This window comes from Perca fluviatilis, chromosome 5 (assembly GCF_010015445.1).
Source record: "Perca fluviatilis chromosome 5, GENO_Pfluv_1.0, whole genome shotgun sequence".
NCBI lineage: Eukaryota > Metazoa > Chordata > Actinopteri > Perciformes > Percidae > Perca > Perca fluviatilis.
This window is the reverse complement of record NC_053116.1, coordinates 31,259,545-31,281,083: the sequence shown is the minus strand read 5'-3', so window position 1 is coordinate 31,281,083 and position 21,539 is coordinate 31,259,545. Positions and strand designations below refer to the sequence as shown.

Below are 21,539 nucleotides of genomic sequence, written 5' to 3'. Positions count from 1 at the left end.
GAGAGAGGGAGAGAGAGAGAGAGAGAGAGAGCGCAAATCATTAACTCTGCTTAGACTTGTTGCGGCTGTTGTTTGTTGCTTGGTTTTTCCTCTCTGGGTAAACTCGCATAAGTTTCGGAAAACATAACCACTCTCTCCTGGTTTCGGCGGCTGTGTATACATACACACATTTACATAACATGTACACACAGACACACAGTATTATGTTCATTGGAATTAAACTGCATGTTGTCTTAGGCAGACAAACAAAACACCGTTCTTGACATCTGCTATCCAGCTAAATTCAGTCAGCACTCGGTATGTCACTTTTTATCATTAGCCAAAGTTACCCGTTTGAAGGGATCGTTCGGATCTTTTGAAGTGGGGTTGTGTGAGGTACTTAGCATATCCATAGTCAGTGTATAACCTACGGAAGGAATCAATATTTGGTGAGACGTCTGGTGATTTTAAAAGCTTTAGTGTGTAACCTTTTTTAATATTCTGTAACATCCGTAACGTCTTTTACATTCAAGCCATTGCCAAATGAGTTGATACAAAGCTAATTAAGACTATCAGCTCCACACAACTCTCTCTGGATTTCTCAGCATGGCTATGTTCAGAAAATGGTGTCGTACGGCGACTTTCGCGCGGAGAAACTCGAGTGAAGATAATTACCTCTTCTGAAGAGTCCGTCATGTTTTTTTTGTTGTTTTTTTTAAAGGAAGGATTTAAAGGCTTTAGTTCAACTTTCGGAAAGGGTTGTCTGACGGCAACGTAAAGCGGTGAAAATATTCTAAATATAGTGAAGGCTACACTTAACCTGATATTGATTATTTTGTTTTTAGGTGGCTAAAATATGTTTTGCTACTGCCCCCGTCGTCAGCAGCACATTACTTAACTTCCGTATCGGTACTAATGCCTGCTTCTTCTAACTAGGGGCGTGCCGACCGCCATATACTGTAATACACCAACTATCACTTGCTGCTGCAACAGTGCAAATTTCCCCGTTGTGGGATTAATAAAGGATTTTGAATCTTGCATCTTGAATACAACACCACTTCAAAATATCCAAACTATCCCTTTAAGATGAAGTCCATAGATTGATTGGGAAGCTGTTTATAATTCACACCAGCTGGAAACTTTTGGCTCTGTGGTGATAGGCACAGAAAGGTGCAGAAGGAGAACACAATATGCATCACCAGGTATCTGCTAATTGCATTGGACAAGACCCACAAATGTGTATAACCGCCATGAGTCCTGGTGTTATGGACTCACACCCCTTATAAATATTAACGCAGGGTTTTCAGTTGCCTGGTATCTTTATATAGTTAGGCACTGTACAAGAAAAAGAACAAGGATCATTGTGTAGAAATATATACACATATATTAGCCTATATATTGAGATGTCCATGAACTCATCAGCCAGACAGCAAGCCGATACATCAGAGCACCAACGCATATGTAATGCCGAGTGACCCCTCAAAATAAAAAGGACCAAATCTTTGATTCAAAGACAAAATGCGCAGGAAAGAAAATCAGCTAAGTTACAAGGTATTCGTGGAATGACAGTGTTATGTAACTGATGCTGAATCCAGTCAAAGCTGCCAGCAGGGAGGCTGGAGAATAAAACAAATGTGAGGCTGGGCGAGACCTGGCCAAAAGGTTTTAATTTTTTACTTCAGTTTTCTTTATTTTTCTCATGGGTCCATTTAAAAAAAAGGAAGAAGTTAAATGTCAATCATACACATATTACACTTGCACATACATACTAGACAAACATACAGTACATGTAGGCCTACATTTGGTCACAATAAAAGTATTGCAATTGAAAAAAAGATTGTCTGCACCAGGGTCCCCACTCTTTAGTATAGAACAATACGGTGGTTTATTGTGTGCAGCCTTTGACAATATTCTGTAAGTTTCTGAAAAGATGTGTGGAAATGATTAGCCCTATAGGACAATAAATACTCAATCACATACTTCTCTTTTCATACCTAAACCATAAATGCAGTAAGCCCGGAACAGCCGGATCTTTGCATCAGTTTAGCACTTGTTAGCACTACACATATGTAACTTGCGACATTGACATGAATACATTTTCCAAAGAATTATGACTAACATGTCTGACCTCATTGTTTACTTCAAGAGCCCCTCTTATGTAGCAGAGCTCCGTAAATACTAATGTAATCCAACCTGTTCATATTTATAATCATAATCACATTCCTCTTTTTGCCATTGACTCTGATGTCAGCACAACATTAGGAGCATAAACTCAACATTACAGCTGTTGCAAAGCAGCGACGCAGGGAAAAATACCTGCACACATTAAATGATTATAAGATTACCAAAAACACAACTTGGTTTACATGTAACTGCACAGACAACAAGACACCACATTATTGACATGAGCACTAAAGGTTTTTCGTGATCGATTTGAACCTCCGAGGCACCTAAGAAGAATATAAACATGGTGGAATTGCAACTATGCTTAAATTATACATAGCCTGTCCATAATAATTCTCTTATCTCAACATCTTGGAAGACACAACCATCGCTGCAGGTGTAGGTGCCGTTTATTTTACTTTTTCAGTGAATATTTTGATAGATAACAGCACTGAAATGATAATGAGGTAGAATACAATGAACTAGAAAAGTCAGTGAAAACGTGGTAAGAAGGGAAACTGGTTTTAAAGAGCCTTTAGTAGGGCTGCCTCCTAAATATCAAGGATTTGAATCATCGGCTGAGAAGAGATGGCAGAAAATATCAGAGAGGATGCACTTTCCTTAATCATTTAAACAATACCAAATGGGTTTTCTTCCTCAATTAAAGCTTTATTTCCACAGCATTTCTGACACGATTGCATGGCCTATTAAACATAAACACGTAAAGGCCTAAACGTCTTAACCACGCTGAAATAACATGCGAAGTACGCTCTTGAAAATAATCTCCACTAACAGTCTTATGAGAAAATAATTCGAAATGGTCCAACACAATACTTCACCTGCTTCATTTTCCAAAGTTGCCGCTCTCTTCTTCCTGACCCCGCGCACCCCAACATGGCGTCATATAAAAGTTATATATTGTGCCCCAAGGTGGCGCGAAAATACACCATTCTACTCAATGCTAGAATATGATAGGAAACTACACGTTTGTTTTTCAGAACTTGATAGCATCGACCAACGACCAATTAATCGATCGTCGATTAATCATTAGCATCCCTACCAGGTACCATCGACAACAGTTAACATTTTTTCCTGTGCACGCAATTGGACAGGTCATAGTGACGCATCTGTCAATATTAGATTTTAATATCCATTACTTTGCAACTCTGTTTCTATGTGTTCTTTGCAACTTCTCAGACCACACAGGTTTTATGAGACAGCCCGGATTGGTTTTAGTTTTCCTCTGTTAGATTAGCTCTGTCTGATCTCACAAAAGTTGTTTCCACCAATTACTCTGCATTGTACAAACAATTTCCTACGGTGAATTAAAATACCTCACCTCCCTTCTACCCCTGGCTCCCAGCCAGATGAGGGGCCGCTTAGCCTGAATGATGGGGGCTAAAAGTCTCTATCTTACCCTGACCAATAGGTTTCCTTTGAAGGATTGTGTTTTTCTTCTGGTGCATTACATTACATTTTTTTTTTTTTTTAATAAAATAAAATAAAAAGGAATAAACATGGTAAGAACATGAACATTTACATAGGACAAAGTTTTATGCTTGCTGTAGAGTTTTTGTTGATAAAGAAGCTTTTTTTTTTAAATCTGTAGTCTGTATAATACATCCTCTCAGAACTGTGTAAATCCTTCCAAGTGACACTCTGCCAGGTATCTTAACTCCCTGTTTGTTTTAGGACTTTGAATACAGTTTGGTTTCCTGTGGCACCAGCTCCTAGTTTTGGTTCGGGAGGCAGTCACCGTCTCCACATTTAAGAGTAAGCTTAAGACTTCCCTCTTTTATAAGCTTATAGGTAGGGCTGGATCAGATTGTTATTATATCATTATAAATTACTGTTATTATTACTGATACTGCTGTTATTTTATCATTATATTATATTCACTGATACTATTATTTTTAGTCATATTTAGTCATATATATTAAAATTAGAGGTGTAACGCAGATTACAAAACTCACGGTTTGGTTCGTATCAAGGTTTTGAGTCGCATATCGGATCATTTTTCTTTCTTTTTTCTTGTAATAACATTTTTATTTCAGTTGTAAAACTAATCCTATTCATCCCACTAACTAAGAACATTTTGTTAATTATTCAGAAAATGTTACACACCACACAAAATCCTCCCTACCTTGTTAAATTTCACTTGGTGATACTGGGGCTATGTTTAAATTGACTTAATTGACCTGATGAAAAACATGTTCAGTTGGACTGAGGTCGGGCGACCTAACTTGACCAGTCAATACATTCTACTGTTTGGCCACAATAGTAAAACATTTACTTTTTTACATTTTTGCTGTGCTGAGTATCCTTGCCTGCATTATTCAAAACTATGCATAATTAAATCCTTTTTTCTTTTTTTATAGTGTCAAATCAAAACCGATGTTATCTCAGGACACTTAACAGATAGTAGGTCTAGAACACATTCTTTAATTTACAGAAACCCAACAATTCCCCCAAGAGCATGCATTTGGTGTGACAGCGACGAGGAAAAAGTTCCTTTTAACAGGCAGAAACCTCTGACAGAACCTGTCCTACACTACTAACTCAATATGGATGTGCTACTCAAACCATACCACTGTTTAAGCTAAAGCTTTATACTCCTTAACAATGCATTACTAACAACACATAAAACAATGAAAGGTGTCATTGTCCTACTACTTAACCCATTGTATGTATAAAATGTATGTTTCGCTAACATTTCAAATTGCTAAATAAATTCACAGATGGACAGTCTATTGCCTGGATTTACTGCTGCTTTAGAATCCCAGGGTACCAGCACTGTCTCCTGGCACACTGGAGCTGATGAACTGTCAACTCTGATGACTATTTCCTTCCATATCATTGTTACATTGCTACAGTCTCCTCACAATGTCACGTCTTTGTTTTCCGGCCGCAATTTCACACCCACTTGGATTCAATGCAGCTTCTAGTATCTGGTTGAATAAGGGCATAACATTACAAATTTTTGTCCAACAAACCTGAGGCCTTACATTTTACCATGAAATGCTCCATCTTTTCATCCCTGTCAAAACCAAAGCATTCATTGAAAAGAACACTAAAACAAAGTGTGTCACTATGTTTGTTATTCATTTAGGTCACTGTGCTCATGTGTTTTTTTATGGCTTAAGTTACCTTCAGTGGCCCACCTGACAGCAAGGCATCTGACATGGGTGATATTTAACCCTGAGGCTATAATGCACAGCTAATTTGCGTGCATTAGGCCTACATCCAAGAGGATTGATCCATACGGAAACAATAAAAGAAACAATTGATCAACTTTGTGAAAATGCTGTGTTCAATACAGGGCTCGACATTAACTTTTTGAGGCACTAATGTTTCACTTGTCCATGCACAAAAGTCACTTGTCCAGGTAAAGATTTATCATTTTATTTATTTATTTTTGTGTGTGTTTTGCTAATGCAGAATTCGAACAAACCGTTGAAGTCATCCAAACACTATCAGCATTAATAAAATTCAGTTGAAACAGTAGAAACAAATGTGTCCTGTATTGGTAACATAGAAGTAATGAGTGGCACATAACGTGAAGTAACATGGCATTTTATTTTGTTTGCGTTTTAACTTGTCCAGTGGGGCAAGTAAATTTATCTTCCACTTGCCCTACAAAAAAATCCACTTGTCCCGGACAAGCGGATAAGCCTTAATTTTGGGCCCTGAGTGAGGTAACAATTTGTTGTAGGTTAGTGTCCATCGAGCATGGATAGGGATCAATAAAAGGTGTATATTATCTTAAAAAGGAAAGATCCAGTTCTGTAAATACATTACACAAAATAACATCACAAGCTGACCCAAAAGGACACAATATTGGCCGTGTGCAAACACACCAAAACTCGCTACTCGCTAAAACACACTCGCTGGGTGAAACTGTGGAACTGTGGAGTGGGAGGACAGACTAAAAGAGAAAATCTGAGAAAATCAGACGGAGAAAAACAATGATAGAGTGAAGTGGCAGAAGTTCACTCTAGGGAGTGAAATTGTAGATAGTGTGGAGAAAACAGTGTGGTTACTGTGAAACAGCTGTGTCAGCTTTCAGCATACCCACTGGACACCATTACACACACAGCATGACTAAAGTCAAATATGTATGCATTGCCTGTGATACACAACTCATGGCATAGAGTGACTAATGCACACACATACGTACACTTGCTCTATAGCGTGGCTGCTAGACCCATGTATGCCACACCTTGCAAACTCCCACAACCACAAACATTGACACAAGTGTCATCCACATACATCCATCTGACTGCTGCAGCTTTGTTTAGACAGCTCCATAACACACACACACACACACACACACACACACACGAATGAGTGGATAAGGTTGGACGATATGACCTAAAATAATTTTTCGCGATTAATTGAACATTTAGCCCCAATTACGATTTATAAACAATTTTTTTGTTGTTCACTGAGGTCCAAGGTTTATACTGTTAATATGATCAACTATTAAATGGTAGGATAATATTTTTTAATGAAATAGATAGATAGATAGATAGATAGATAGATAGATAGATAGATAGATAGATAGATAGATACTTTATTGATCCCCAAGGAGAAATTCAAGGTCCCAGTAGCTTAAAGTGCTCATATTATGCTCATCTTCAGGTTCATAATTGTATATAGAGGTTGTACCAGAATAGGTTTATGTTGTTTAATTTTCAGAAAACACCATGTTTTTGTTGTACTGCACATTGCTGCAGCTCCTCTTTTCACCCCGTGTGTTGAGCTCTCTGTTTTAGCTACAGAGTGAGGCATAACACTTCTGTACCATCTTTGTTGGGGATCGCACATGCGCAGCAAGTACTGCTAGCTAGTCAGTTGCAGAGCATGAGGATGTGCCATGCTAGCAGCTAGGCGAGCATTATAACGTGTTACAAAGTGAAGCATGTTTGTCTCTGAATTAATGGCTGGACTACAATAGAGCTGTTTGGAGCAGTTTGTGAACAGTGTTTTCACAAACTTGAGAGTGTGTCATGGTGGTAGTGCAAATAAGTCCAATAGTGCAAGGATAAAGTCTAGAGACCAGCATTAAATATGGACAATATAAGAAAATGATGTAGACATAGTAATATAAAACCTATAGTAAGTTTTTTTTTTTTAAAGGACAGCATTAAATATGGCCATTATAAGGGAATAAAGTAGACAGTAGGATAAACACAAATAGTGCATGTATTATCTTTGTGAACACATAGATGAACAAATTGTTATTTTTTGAATTTTGAATAACCCTAACAATTGAAATCAAAGCACACACTGCTTGAAATAAAGACGTCTTGTGAAAAAAGTTACATTTTAAATGTTAATGTAAAAAGTGAGTTTCCTAAAAAAGTTGAAAATAAACAACTTTTTTGCAAATAAAATAAAATTTGAAATATTGCCATGTCACAAGTAGAAAATAATCAGCATCTCTTGCCGACAAAATACATTTCAAATATTGCCCTATAAAAAGTAAAACACCGGGCTTTCAAGCATGGGAGCTCATGTCCAGTAAAAGTTAAAAAGTCTCCCCCAGAAAACGGGTGTTTGTAATCTTCCTCGTCATTTTGGCGTCGTCGTCCGCATGATGGTCACGTTTTGTCGGCTAAACGTAACCGAGCAGCCGCTGAAACGACCACACGTTGATTGGTAACCGGCTCACACTCGCCTTTTGTCAGCTAAACTTACTTCTGTGTTGTCTTGGACGGGGTGGCGTCACAGTTAGTACACACGCCGTAGTATGTTTTTAAGGGAAAAGTACATGAACCACACAGTGGGGAAAGTATTAACAGGATAAAAAAAAAAAACTGAATTTCGTTTTTTGATTACTTTTTAATTAATAGTCCAGCCCTGTGAGCGGATCAGTAAAAGTCAGTCCCGCCGCAACACTTTGCGCGAATTCAACCAATCACCGTGAATTCGGTGCGACTCACAATTTTGACCAATCACCGCAACTTTACCGCAAATTTGACCAATAACCGGAGTTTCCCGCGACTTCGACCAATCACAGCAGTCCCACTTGCCAGACTTTGAGTCTGTCTGTGTTGCGATGAGAGCCACTGACTAAGCGGAAGTGAGAACGGGTTGACGTAACACACGCACGTCGCCAAATTCATTTCCTTGTTTGTGATATGAAGACGAGACGTGTGTGACTCGAACATCTCACATTTACCAACAAAACGTACAGCGAAAGACCGTGCAAAACATTTCAGACCGACTTGCCAACCTGTATACATTTTAACATCAATGTAGACCGCAACGCTTCTTCACTCTAAAGTTGCTGAAAGCTGCTGCTGTTTTAATCCTGTCGGCTCTCTGCAGCGGGCGGGGCTGCTGCTCAGTTCCCCTCGAGACTGATGCGCGCGCACACACACACACACACACAGTGGATGCACAGAGATGAGACTTACAGGATGACAGCTACGCTCATTATTGTAAATGCAATGATAAATTAAAGTCCAGTGAGTAACGTTGCTTTATCAAACCGTATGAATGTGTGTCCCAGCCCAGGCCTGGACTGGAAATGAGCCAACTATGTAAAGATCAACAAGCCACTGGCAGATATGTTCAAATTTGATTCATTCAATAAATTATAATTTTTTTGTCTTAAATCCACCAGTCATTTTCATATTATACCAACATTTGAAGCATCCTGAGCCTTTTTGGCAAGGTTACTAAAAACTCAGCCCAGGAATTTTTAAAGAATTATACCAACAACAACAAAAAAAAAGAGCTTTTTTTTTTTACAAAAGCTCCCGCAAAATCAGGCATTTTGGGCCGCAACGATCTCAAAAAAAGGCCGCAAAACCCTGGAGGGACTGAAAAGTGAGTGTTGTGAGAGCCAGCCAGTAAATAGGCCATGTGCACTGCCACGGGTCTAATTTTGGAAAGGCAATGAGTTAAAACGACTGGTGTCAAAACTCCTGTGAGTAGCCAGAGAGATGAGCGAGTCTATCCAGTAGAGATATGACCTGACACAAATACTAAGTAGAAAGATGGTAGGTAGAACAGCTATACTTTTCTGCTTCAGAACAGACAAAATATTACTCGTAACATACTGGTAATATCTACACAAAACACCTATTCACATTTATTGTGTTGCCTTGTGGCCTGCAAGGAAAACCAGTAATGTCATTGTTCTAGCCAAAGATGTGTGGGTTGATTCAATGACACCAGAAGGCCGTGTTGTTTTATCTGTTGGGCCCCCGGGCGCAGGTAAAAGATCAGACGGAATCTTGTAAATTAAATTATCGGTGGTAGTTGGTTTCCTTTTCCTTTAGCGTTTGTCTTTGTTTATGTGGGCCAGAAGAGAGAGGATCAGTGATTGCTCTCAGTTGCAAGTAATAAGTAAATAGGAATGATGAGTCACAAGACAACTGCACACATCAGCTTGTTTGCAAAAGAGAGCATTTCTTAGACTTTTAGGATGTTGATTAGTTTATAAGAGCAGCCTTGGTGGCCTGAGCTTTCTTTTTACTCTTCATGTTATTAACACTGGTGTGCATCGCTCCCTGCCCTGCATGCGTCTGTGTGTGTGCACTTCTGCGGCTATGTTCTCTATCCAACCTTGTTAGCCGGGCCAAACAGCTTAATAAACAGAACAACTCTGCAACCCGTGTGTGTTAGATGTGTTGATTAGACGTGCCGATTACTTTCTGATCCTGTACGCTCAGAGTGAACACTGCAGCCACAGTTCAGAGCAACAAACATTTTCAGTGATTAATATTTGTATTTTTCAAACCTCTGGCAATTCTTTTAAATTTTTCGGAATTGTAGGGCTTTTTGTTGTCGTTTTTATAGCCTGTGGAATGAACATATGTGATCTTTGGATTCCATAAATAAAAAGAACAACAACAAAAAACGAGTGAAAATAGCCATGTTTGATTCTGTGAAAAATATCCAATTACCGGTAGATGACCCAAGATCAGGATATAGCCTACTATATAAATTATATGTTTCATTATTTATTTACATTTTTGTCCACATTAGATGTCACAGAGGCACAGAAAATCCATGTATTTAAAACCACTTTATCTGTAACATTAAAATAATTTCAATCACATTTTGGCTCATAGAGGCTTTCATCAAAATGTAGGCTAATCCATTGCATTGTTGCACTTCATTATCATATCATTAGATTATATGCCACTCTCCACAGGAGCAAAGAGCAGACCAGTCAGACAGTCACCAACTATCTCAAAGCAGTTCACAACAATCAGAAGACAAGAAACAAGCGACACCCAACACCAGTCTGTTAAAACAATCGGAATGCTGATTGATACTAAAATTTGCAATATATTATCGAAAGGCCATTGGCCATTGGCCAAATGCAGAATGCTTTTAATTAATATTGCAAATATTCAGAGAATATTGTGTTGAAATATAAGACCACACATGTATGTACTCTCAAACTACCTTGGTGTGTGAAAGACGCCATGTCTAGTCTAAAGGTAAGCATGTACATGGGTCCACACACACACACACACACACACACACAAGACCTATTTAATCTCTTTTATGGTCTTCAAGTTGCGTCATTTCCCCGAATGATTCAGTCAGAAGGGCAAGGCAGCTTGCAGTGTGCATACTGTATGTTGGAGAGAGACACTACGTACAAGTGTGTGTGCAGCAGTGTTTTTCCTTCTCTGGGGCATACACTACAAGCCACGAGCAGTGTAGCACTAAAACAAATCTGACCCAAGCAGATTCCAGCTCCTGCCAAAAGCAAATAGAGTCTTAAACGCTACATAATACAGCACACAGCAGGGGTAGAAAAGGGAATGGGTGAGAGCGACACAGAAAAACCATAACAAGGAAAAAAAACACAGGAGGCAAATAGAACGACAGCGGGAGAGGGGGGAGGGGGCAGGGGGGGAGTCAGAGAATGAGAATAACAAGCGTAAAATGCTGGCAGTGAAGGAGAGGAAGAAAGGCAAATGACAAGAAGTAAATTGAGGTAGAGACAGACCGTATAACGAGACAGAAAATGTTTTAAACAGCTTATTAAGATTTTACAGCTACCAGGAATTTAAATAAAAGACCAATTTAGTAACCAACTTGACAACTGTACACGCAACAGTATGTACAGTATACAGACTGTTGACTGTCTGATACCTATCAAATCAGTAAAGCCTTATTTTTCTGCATTTTTCATATGCCGTTCCTATGTTCCCTGATAATGCAGAGTAGAGGGGGGGCATGACACTCCGGAGGAGGGCATGACGCATTCACCAAAAATGGGGGGCAGTAGGTTGGACTCTGCTTTAATAATCACAGAGCCCACACACGCATAGCTTGGGTTTGTGTACTACACTAAATGGACAAATTCATAGTGAGAAAAGAGACATGAAAGAATGTGAAGGAAAGAGAAGGGAAAGAGAAAAGAGGGAATATTTGAGGTACAACGGTTTGTTTTTTTATAAAGTGAAACAGATCAAAAAGATGGGAGGCAGATGGAAAGGTGTCAAATTAAACTTAGGCCACATTAATTTAATAATGTAATGGACTTTATCCGCCTGAAACCTATATTTCTGTTATTTCCGTAGCTTCAAAGTTACAACAAACTTTGTGATCTAATCTGATATTAGATCACACAATTGTTCCGTCACTTTAAAGTTATACTATACAATGTGTATATTGAGTAAAAATTAAAATTCCACTTTGATGACTTTATGATGACATTGAGTCGATGAATCAATGGTTCCAAAACATCAAGAAAGATCAAATATTTGATAGCAGCAGATGCATCATTTAATTCACACAACACATATGTTGCGTCTCTGGAAACTTCAGAAAATCAGATAGTCTTCAGGATTTATAAATTTGTTCTGGATTTGTAATGGTAGTAGGCCCAGCAGAGTAGAAGAGGTAAAAATACATAAAAGCACAAATAAGAGTCAAAGAGGAGTCAAGCGTTCTCCTAGTTTAATAGATTGACAAAGAGGATAAAGAAACCAGGTTTCAGGAAGCCTTTCCAATTTGTAATTCTACCGGGGCCTGACTTTAAGAGCAATTATAAATCCAAAACCAGGTATAAAGCTGTCAAATCTAGCTTGTCTACAGTACATGATGAAACTATAAACTGTTAACTGTTAAGACTGTTAACAGATCTCCAGACTGCTACCTATTTGTCACATCTTCACCCATTTTAGAGACAATTTGGAGTTTTTAAATTTTTTTTATAATTAATTAATAAACATTTATAATCTTCTTTTTTTTTATTCCGAAGTCCAAGTACTGGCATTGGGTGAAAGAGGGAGAGAGCGAAAGTGTTACAGCTCTATGCAAGAACATGCTTCGTCATGTCGGCTTGGGCCTGCGGTTTTGCATTTACACTGGATCCATGGTTTATATTTACATGTGTCAAACAGATGCTGGCAGACAGTGAGGCATGGACTATTTATGACAATAGTAATAAAGGATATTCACTTGAACTGCATTTAGAGCGTGTGTGTGCATGCGGCACGTTGCCCAGTCAGCCACATCACTTTAGGATGACTAATTGTCCCACAAACAGGATGAGATGGGTGGAGCCTTCTGTGGGGGGCCTGTTGAGTTACAACCAATCACTTCCTGTGGGCTTGTCTCTCCCTCTCTTTGCTACAGTAGCATCAGGAAAGAGAAAATGAGGAATGGAGGAAAAAAAGAAAAAAGGTTGAGCAGGGTTAGTAGCTCACTGAAAGCCCCTTACACTGGGCCTCAACAGACAGACGCAGAAAGAGTGAGCAAGAAAGAGACAGAAGCTGAATTCCATTTGCTTGTGTTTTATGTTGCCTTCTCACTGTGGGGCAATTCCCTGCAATATCCAGAAATGTTAACACCCACTTTTTGGAGAATATTATTAATTGATTAAATTAATTTCCTTCACATTTTAAGTGTGTGGAAGCCCGGCTCTCTCCAAGTTTGAAAATATGCACCTCTAAAGCTATATAACAAAATGCTACTTTTGAAACAGACACTGGTACAACCTCCTCATATTTCGTCCAGTGAGAGTGACTACGGCTTACAGGGCCGTCAGCAGCCATGCAGAACAGACAGACACTCTTCATACTTTAACTTCATACACACACACACACACACACACTCTCTCTCTCTCTCTCCCAGGTTTAATGAGTGGCTGCACTAATGAGCCAGCCGTGCTTTTAGTATGGCAGTAAAACACATCCAAGTTAACTCTCACATCAGTCTAATTAAAAAGCCTCAGTTTAAATCAATGGAAACAGAAGGCAGTGATGGTTGCAACAGACTTTTGGCTGCTTAAGGAAATATCTTCAGTGTGGGGTTTGGTAGTCTGATTCCACAAAAACCAAATTAAAGTCAATGAATTGGCTGTGCATTTCTGGAACCAAATACAGACTTGGATTACGGATTGTAAAAGGCCTGTGTTTGTGTGACACTGTAAACGTTACCTTTTAAAATGTCAAAGCTTTGTTCCCAGGAATATTCCATCATGTCTAACAGCACAAGTTGCACGAATAACATTTTACCGGTTTGTTTTTGCCAACCTGTGGCCAAATCTCTCATTAAACTTCTGTCGCTGGGAGACAAACATGACAAACATCCCTGACTTTTACAATTACAGAGTATCTATATTTAGTTGTACTTACTGGAGTACAGATGGGATAGAAACATTAGTACCAGGCTGATTCAATGGCTGGTGAACAGACAATTTAAATACCTTAAATTATATTTCAGCCTCCACAGCATGCAAACCGTAAAATGGGATGCAAATAATGAACCTCTAAAAGCATAATCTGTGTGAGTTCAGGGGTGGCAAGGGAACCGGCAATGCGGGGCTTGATTCTCTAACTGTCTGTGCCAACACAAAGTCCTACGCTGAATGAAAAAGACTTACTTTCAGGGATCCACTGCATCTTTTCAAAAAACCCTGTTGTTAGGGTTAGAAACAGTTTACCGATTCCACAACTTTTTTTTGCTTGGCCACATGTTGTTTATGAAGCAGGCATCTCTCAAGAAGTATCTGGGGCAATAAGATATGTTTCTTGTATGTATTATTTTAGAACTTGGTATTATGACTGTCACCTGAATCCAGAGCTGCTGTCCAAGTTACCTCTGCAAATACAGACTGACGGTGATTTTAGTCTCCCGTTAAGCATTTAAGCTGCTCTCTGGCCACATTAAGCCCTACGAGGCCCTGCTAAAAGAAAAGTGGGCCTGTGCTTTATCTTAAGTCAGCCTGACAGGTAAAATGGATGCTGATGAACATTAGGCAGTATGAAGGGCTGACTGTTCTCAGATTTGTGACTGAAGAGATAACTTGGTCACAATGGCAAATATTCAGTAGACTTACAGCAAATTAAATTTGCATTTTAATACGTCACTATCCCTTGGCACATTGAATGTATACATGCAATCCTAGAATTAATATGGGTCTTAAACATGTTGTTCATATTCAACCCATGCCATCCGGCAAAATGGTACTACAAGAAACATTTCAAGAAAATAAACTGCATGTCTCCATTAGCTACACTGTCGATGCAGACACTATTCAATCCAAATAGCCTTACATTTACAATGGTGAATACATTTTCGCCTCGTGAGAACCTCTAACCCTAGCAGTGTTTCTGTTGTGTTGTGTTAGGCTACCCCAGCCCACAACACGCTGCACAAGCCCTGTGATCTCTATGGTCTGTGCCATTGTTCACCACCGCCGAGTCATTCAGATGGCGAACCCTGAGAACTTACAATTCTGTAGCACGCACTACTTGTATGGTAGGCGCTATTGACGTTTATCAGGCCAAGCCCCCTAGGGGCTTCAAACAAGACCTAATCACACCAGCCACAACACCAGAGCTTCTATTACATTTATGTTGTAGCTACACAATTACCTCTCATAAGGAATCCATTAGCCCCTGTTTAGCACGTCCACATTAGGGAGGGAGGAGGAGAGGAGGAGACTGGGGCTGTAGGAAGAACGGTATTATTTTCTGAATGTTACAAAGCAGACAAAGGTCTGTTTTTTCTCCTCTCTATTACCGATTTATTCTGCACAACAGTGATTCAACTTCTTGCCAGCTCATGAAAGCTTACACATCTTGCCATTGCACACAACTGGTGTCTAGTCGGTCTTTCCTAGGGGAGTGATTTGTGTGGTTTCAAAAATAAGCAGAGGAGAAACTGGTTAGTACGAACACCATGGTTTAACAGACAATAGGAAAATTCAAGAGAAAAGACAACAGAGCACTGAGCTGTTTGAATGACAGGAGAACTCAGAAGTACAGAGCAGAAATACTGCAGCAATCAGCACGCCACAACAAAAGATGAAGGCAAAAACAGAAAATGTCAGAGTGAGATTATTGCTACCGTCACTCTACAGTGTTTCCCACAGGTTGAGAATTTATTTGTGGTGGTGGGTGGCGCAGGATGTGACGGTGCGGCGCGTGATGGCTGGGTTCAGTAATAAACTAGTCAAACAAAGGTTTATGAACTATTTATTGAAAACAATGGCTACATAACATTAACAGATAATTTAGAAAGAAATAACTATTTACATATTAAACAAATCAGACTAAAAGAGTATACAGATGAAGTGTAGCCATGATGTGCTTTGTCAAATTAAATCTGGTTAGTTTGTCAAATGTTATGGTTCAGCAGATAAAATACCGGATTAGCCGGAGCACAAATGTTATATGTAACAACTTAACCTTAATACTATACTATGATCCATACAGAAAGGTACATATGCTATTATAAATCTCAATACTGTCTCCTCCTAACTCCTGTTAAATCATATAAGACTAGGGCTATCTAAAGTTAATTCTCATTTTGTTTGTTAGATCATTGTTCGTTTTTTTGAAGTGTTGTAATCCTTGTTTTGTGGATCCTAAACACAGTTTTGTACTAGACATGTCCGTGTTGCACTCATTAAGATCTCACCTGAACAGATTTCTCTCATTCAAACAACTCTGAGTGAGGTTATTTTATTCATTAACACTTTCTCAAAATGTATTTGATTCTCTGGTTAAGTTGTGGCTTCATTTGGTCTTATGAGATAGGCTAGTGATGTGAATGTGATATATGTTGTTGTTGTTTTTTGGACTGTTGGAACTAATAATCATGTGGAGAAAATGATGACCAGAAGAGTTGTTGCATCTGTGTTGTAATGAGACGCATGTCGCAGCGACGCATGTCGCTCGGCCTTGGCTTGGTAGCGTTGCATTTCCCCCGGCTCATTTCCTGGCTCTCCTTCTCCATATGCAACGTGAAATCAAGGAGAGGGTTACCTTTTCCTGCTACAGATTTCCCACCTTGGTCAGAAAACACAGGGGAGAAGCTTTGTTTCTCTCACTATGACTCTAGAGTCGGTACTCGCTCCGAAGCTAATCGCCGTCACTCTCTCACTTCTCCCTCGCTCTATCACCCACTCCCCACACACACACGGCGACTCAACGCACACACCAGCACACAAGTATAAACATCAGGCCACTTAAGTAGGCTACGGCAAGAGCTCTGCGTGAAGACCTGTAGGTGTTAGTGCAAGTGTGTGTGTGTGTGTGTGTGTGTGTGTGTGTGTGTGTGTGTGTGTGTGTGTGTGTGTGTGTGTGTGTGTGTGTGTGTGTGTGTGTGTCCTGCGTGCACACACATGCATTCCATATTACCTGGAATTCGCTTATGTTTCAAAATAGTGTGCCTGCACCTTGAGGCCCCCATGCATCTGTTATCATTTTGCAACCTGCCTGTAACTCAGCAGAGTACAAACCTCCTGAGAACAATGTGCTCCACTAAGCACCTCATTACAGAAAGAGACCCTTTGTACCCCACTGAGGTGATAGGTGGGTGGGAGGAACCTTTAGATGAAGGAAACAACCCTGCAAAGTGACAGAGTGATTATCCCTTTCATAACAAAACTTCTCAACTCCCAGCTCTTTCCAGATTCATAAAACTGTACGTTGACCTGGTGGAGTTAGAGCATGATGTATGTCTCTTGCGCTGGCAACATGGAGCGGGTGACGCTGAGAAACAAGGCTACATTACTAAAGGCGTGATACCATGCACTCTTGGAGATACAAGGTTTTGCTCCAATGGCGGTGGGCGGTTAAGTGATCAGTGAATCATGTTATTGTAGGGTGTAGCAGGAGAGCAACAAGCCAGTAAAATAAAAATCACAATGTGCCAAAATAAGACGAAAACAAGCATACATACAAATAGTGCAACTAAAAACACATTGGGCAAAATAACACAATGTGTTCTTCAAAGAACAAAACATTATCTTTCCAATCTCTTAGTTGTCATTGCATCAGATTTACAGAAAGTATATTGCCTTTCATCATTTCCGACGGAGTCAATGCTACAGACCCTGTAATTCCAGTTCAGCACTACAAGCACTAGTACAGCTATAGTGTTTTATATGCTATGCTAAAAAAAGTCAAAAATAGAAAAGCCTACAGATTGTGGGGTAAAGAAAAATCATCTCATCACACATAACATTTTGTTTAAGTATAATTGAAATGCAGTTTAATTTCTCTTCTGCCAAGGGAACCAGTCTCAGCCTGAGTGGAAACACCCAAAGAAATGGATTATGCCCATACATGCTTCTCCATCAATACAATTAAAATAATTACCTATTCTTATTTAAAGCAGGATGGTTTTGTTTAAAACGTCAGCCTCAAAGTGAAACGTATTAGCTGAAAATTCACAACACAAATAATACTTAATTGAGGAGCAATAATTCAAGATCGCGAATGGCATATCCATGCAAATTCCACAACAGCAAAACAGTAAAGACCACTGTATGAACAATAACACTGGACATTGTACTCTGATGACTTGATAGCTGATATTATCTGACAATGCACATGTAGGATGCAATATTGAATAAAATATAATCACTTTTCCACGCCCAGTAATGTCTATGATTCCAATCCGAATAGTCCCAACAACATTTTGTCTAACTGTGAAAACGACTGAAGTCTATCCGGGTCCATTCTACTCCACTCGGCTCCATGCTGATCTGTCCCTTTGTCCTCACCGCCTGCAAAGAGGAGTAGCCTCCTCCACATCAGAGACTGACAACATCCAGGAAGGAGCACTTGTAAACCCACATCCACAACATTCATCTGCCTGTCACTGTACAGACAAATTCAGAAATAATAGAAATTCAGTACACTCCAATTAGGTTTATTTTCCTATCGACGTTTTTGGATTTGCAGGGATTTGCGCACTGAGCCTGCAGCAGGCAGGCAGGCACACACATGTGGAATGTGGAGGGAAGCACCCGCCTATAACAATAACACTCCACACAAAACATAAGCGGGACAGGGCTAGTGTACAAGTTTTGCTAAAACGCGAAATTAATCGGCATATGTGAAATGCCATGTGGCCTCGACGCACGTAAACTCGGTATTAGCGAGGACACAAAGAGAAAAGCTGCAGGATTCCTTTTTGCTTATGTGCAGCGGTTAGCTCACAACGTACACATGCTAACTGGACTGCGTTCCTGTCACAAAAACTATGCTAGTGAATGCTCTCTTACCTGATGTGGCATATCAACCTTCACTTTGTGCAGTAGCAGAGGGGCCCCCCAAATGTTGGAGCCAAGTCGCCAAATTTCTGAGCCAGTGGAGTTGAATGCAGCTTTTCTTTTTAACAATTTCCCCACGCTGAAAAACTTTTTCCTCCGTTTAAAACAACACTGTCAACAGGAGTAATCAGGCAGGGCTATCTAACGGTCAGTCGGGGGGGCTGGGAATTGGGTAACGTTTTAGAGTCCAGATGACGTCCCGTTATTTCTTACATGGACACACTGTGACGCCAATAAACGATTCAATACATCTGGCACTGTAATAGTTGCCTTACTCAAGCGTAGATACACACTTCTGAAAACAGGACTTCATTTCGGGACTTCTTGGACATTCGGCACACAACAAATGATCCAGCACGAGTTCATCCAAACTAAACTTTCAAGGCGTATGATTGCTCACACTGCTTTTTACCCTCCGAATCTCGCTATTTTGTTAGAAAAACGTGGGACTAAAAGCAGAGCCATTGTTTATGATGTTAGTGAGCGAAGCGCTTGCTTGAGGGTAGGATTATGACAGGTCTGTGAAATAATGTTATTAGTTCTGTACATTCGGCCATATTCAACTGCCACATAAAAAAAAAGGGGGTTTCGTCGTCCCCGTTCTCCACACATGAGCAGAGAGAACGGTAAACGTTAACGGGGGCTCGGACACTAGCTGACAAGAATGGCAGCAGTGCCAGCAGTTAATACGAAAATGTCCTTTAATATTCACACACCGTGGATATTAGTATGTGTTATGTTAAATGGTCTTTCTACAATGACAGTACGCCTCGGCTCACTGAGTGTATCGTTTGTGTCAGCGGTATGTCAAAATATTGCAGCACGCTGGAGAGCAATAACAACAGCTAACGCTACGCTTACAGCAGCACACTTCACTGGCCTGAAAAGCGCGTGTGCCTTTCGGCCTGAAAGCACTTCTTAGTAAAACGAGACGAGAAAAAGCACAACTACAACGCTATTACAATGTTACATCCACTTTCACTACACGGAAGACTCTTAAAGGTACAGGAAAGTGCAAAATAACTTACATTAGTCCATGCGAAGGGCAACGTAAGCAGACACTCTGTTAGTCCAGTTTTTTAGATCTGTATCAACATAGACTGGTCACGGGCAGCACTTCTCCATAGACCCGCCCCCCACGGTTTAACAGTCAGGCATATCTATACATATAGAATATCCCCCCAGTGTCCAATCACAGCTCTCCACTCTGGAGGAGTGTCTGCTCCCATTGGTCGCGAAGCGTGTCAGTCTTGAGCCGAGTCTCCAGCTGTCTCCTTACCATATAGGGGTGTGTCTTGATGTACCACACAGCCTGATAGGTAGTAAACAAATTCAAAGAAACAAAAAAAAAGAATAGTTAATAAAAAATAAATAAATTACATCATAAAAATGTATAAATTAAAAGAACTACACTTGCGATGTTCAGGGCGTTTGCTTGCCTGAATTTATAGAGACTGGAGAGATGGTGAGAAATGTCACCATATTCTTTTCTTTTATACATTTGTGTGTGCAAATTTGTGTTTTGACAATGTTGAATTTTGAATGCTGCATGTACTTAGTAACTCAACATTTCTCATCATGAATTATTTATGATTTAGCCTACCTATACATAATATATGAAAGTTCCAGCATCCTCTTCTCTCTCTTTCTGATCTCTCTGTCCTGGAAACACGTGGTAACTGATAGTATACACATACCAAGAGCAGTAAAAACAACATTTTCACCAACCCACTAACCAGCTGGTCTGTGTCCATAGTGTAAGCCTATAACCTATATGGAGAGGGGCTAATTTGTCTACTTGGTGGAAGAATTCAAATGGAATGATAGAGCCCTGTGGTGCTATACTATGTCACCCCTGGGAGTTTTTTTTTATAGCACTTCAATCACCACATTACCCACTCTATAATTAGGAGTGATTCTCTTCTTATATCCATCTCTTGCCATTTCTCTCGATGGGCTATGCAGTACACAGCGCCAGCCTGGAAAAGTTGGACTATGGTGTCTTTTTTATTGCGTGCGTAACTGCACTTTTGCCATGTAGCTCTTACAGGAATCCAACCCATGACCTTTCAGTACAAAAAGGTCCACGTTGACAACATTCCAGTGAGTAATCCATAACTTGCCGTACATTTAATGCAATGGTACAAATGAGACAGGCAACATTATCCCCTTTCTGACAGATGGAAAAAAGGCAACTTGAAGCCTGCTTATTGGTGGTTTTGAGCTCTCTGTGAACGGATTAGGGTATTTCAAAGCTTGCTTTCTGTGCCGTGTGAAAGGAGGCTTTTAGAAAGCCGTTCTTCTTATTCACCATGTGATATATGGCATGTTGTATGTTGAAATAACAACTGTCATCATGGAAGTCAAGCTCTTGACTTTGTAAAGGTAGTGTGAATGAACTTGTTGCAATATACTTCTTCTGGTAGCTTCTTTGACTGTTGTAAGGCAGTGGAGATGTATTCATCATGGATGGAGTTTGATGTTGTTACACTTAAGCTACTGTACATCAACAAGATTATCACAGTTGGCTGCATGTAACATCTACACTGGCAAACAGCTGTAAAGTTGCTGTAATCTAACTTTCTTCAAATGCTGTGTATTACTAGCATTGACTAGATAGACTATACTGTCATACTATTCTACGCAGTTATGTATACTATACCATACTCTAGAATACTACATAATACATTTTACTGTTACCCAGTACTTTACTCTATGCTATACTTACCATACTATACATTATACTGTTATACAGTAAATCACCATATAGTAAACTATGCTCAGTAGCGGAGTGACAATCGGGAGATTCTGATAATAGTTATACATTATGCAAGTTCTTAGCAAT

At 39.8% G+C, this 21,539-nt stretch overlaps 1 protein-coding gene across 4 annotated transcripts in view; it reads right to left on the bottom strand.

The window, feature by feature from the left end:
- The window catches only part of LOC120558767 (vitamin D3 receptor A), an 83,889-nt gene extending 64,044 nt beyond the window's left edge, over positions 1-19,845 (bottom strand). Inside the window, exon 1 of one of the 4 annotated variants that reach the window (XM_039799992.1) lies at positions 19,723-19,845. Coding sequence is in view for 1 of the 4 variants with exons in the window: in XM_039799991.1 (XP_039655925.1) it covers position 18,004 (1 nt within the window). In the remaining 3 variants the exon portion in view is untranslated. Of the gene's footprint in view, positions 1-18,003; positions 18,090-18,646; positions 18,842-19,722 lie in introns of those variants that run through there. The other 3 variants (XM_039799994.1, XM_039799993.1, XM_039799991.1) reach the window with 3 other exon arrangements.
- Between the last annotated feature and the right edge of the window lie 1,694 nt (positions 19,846-21,539).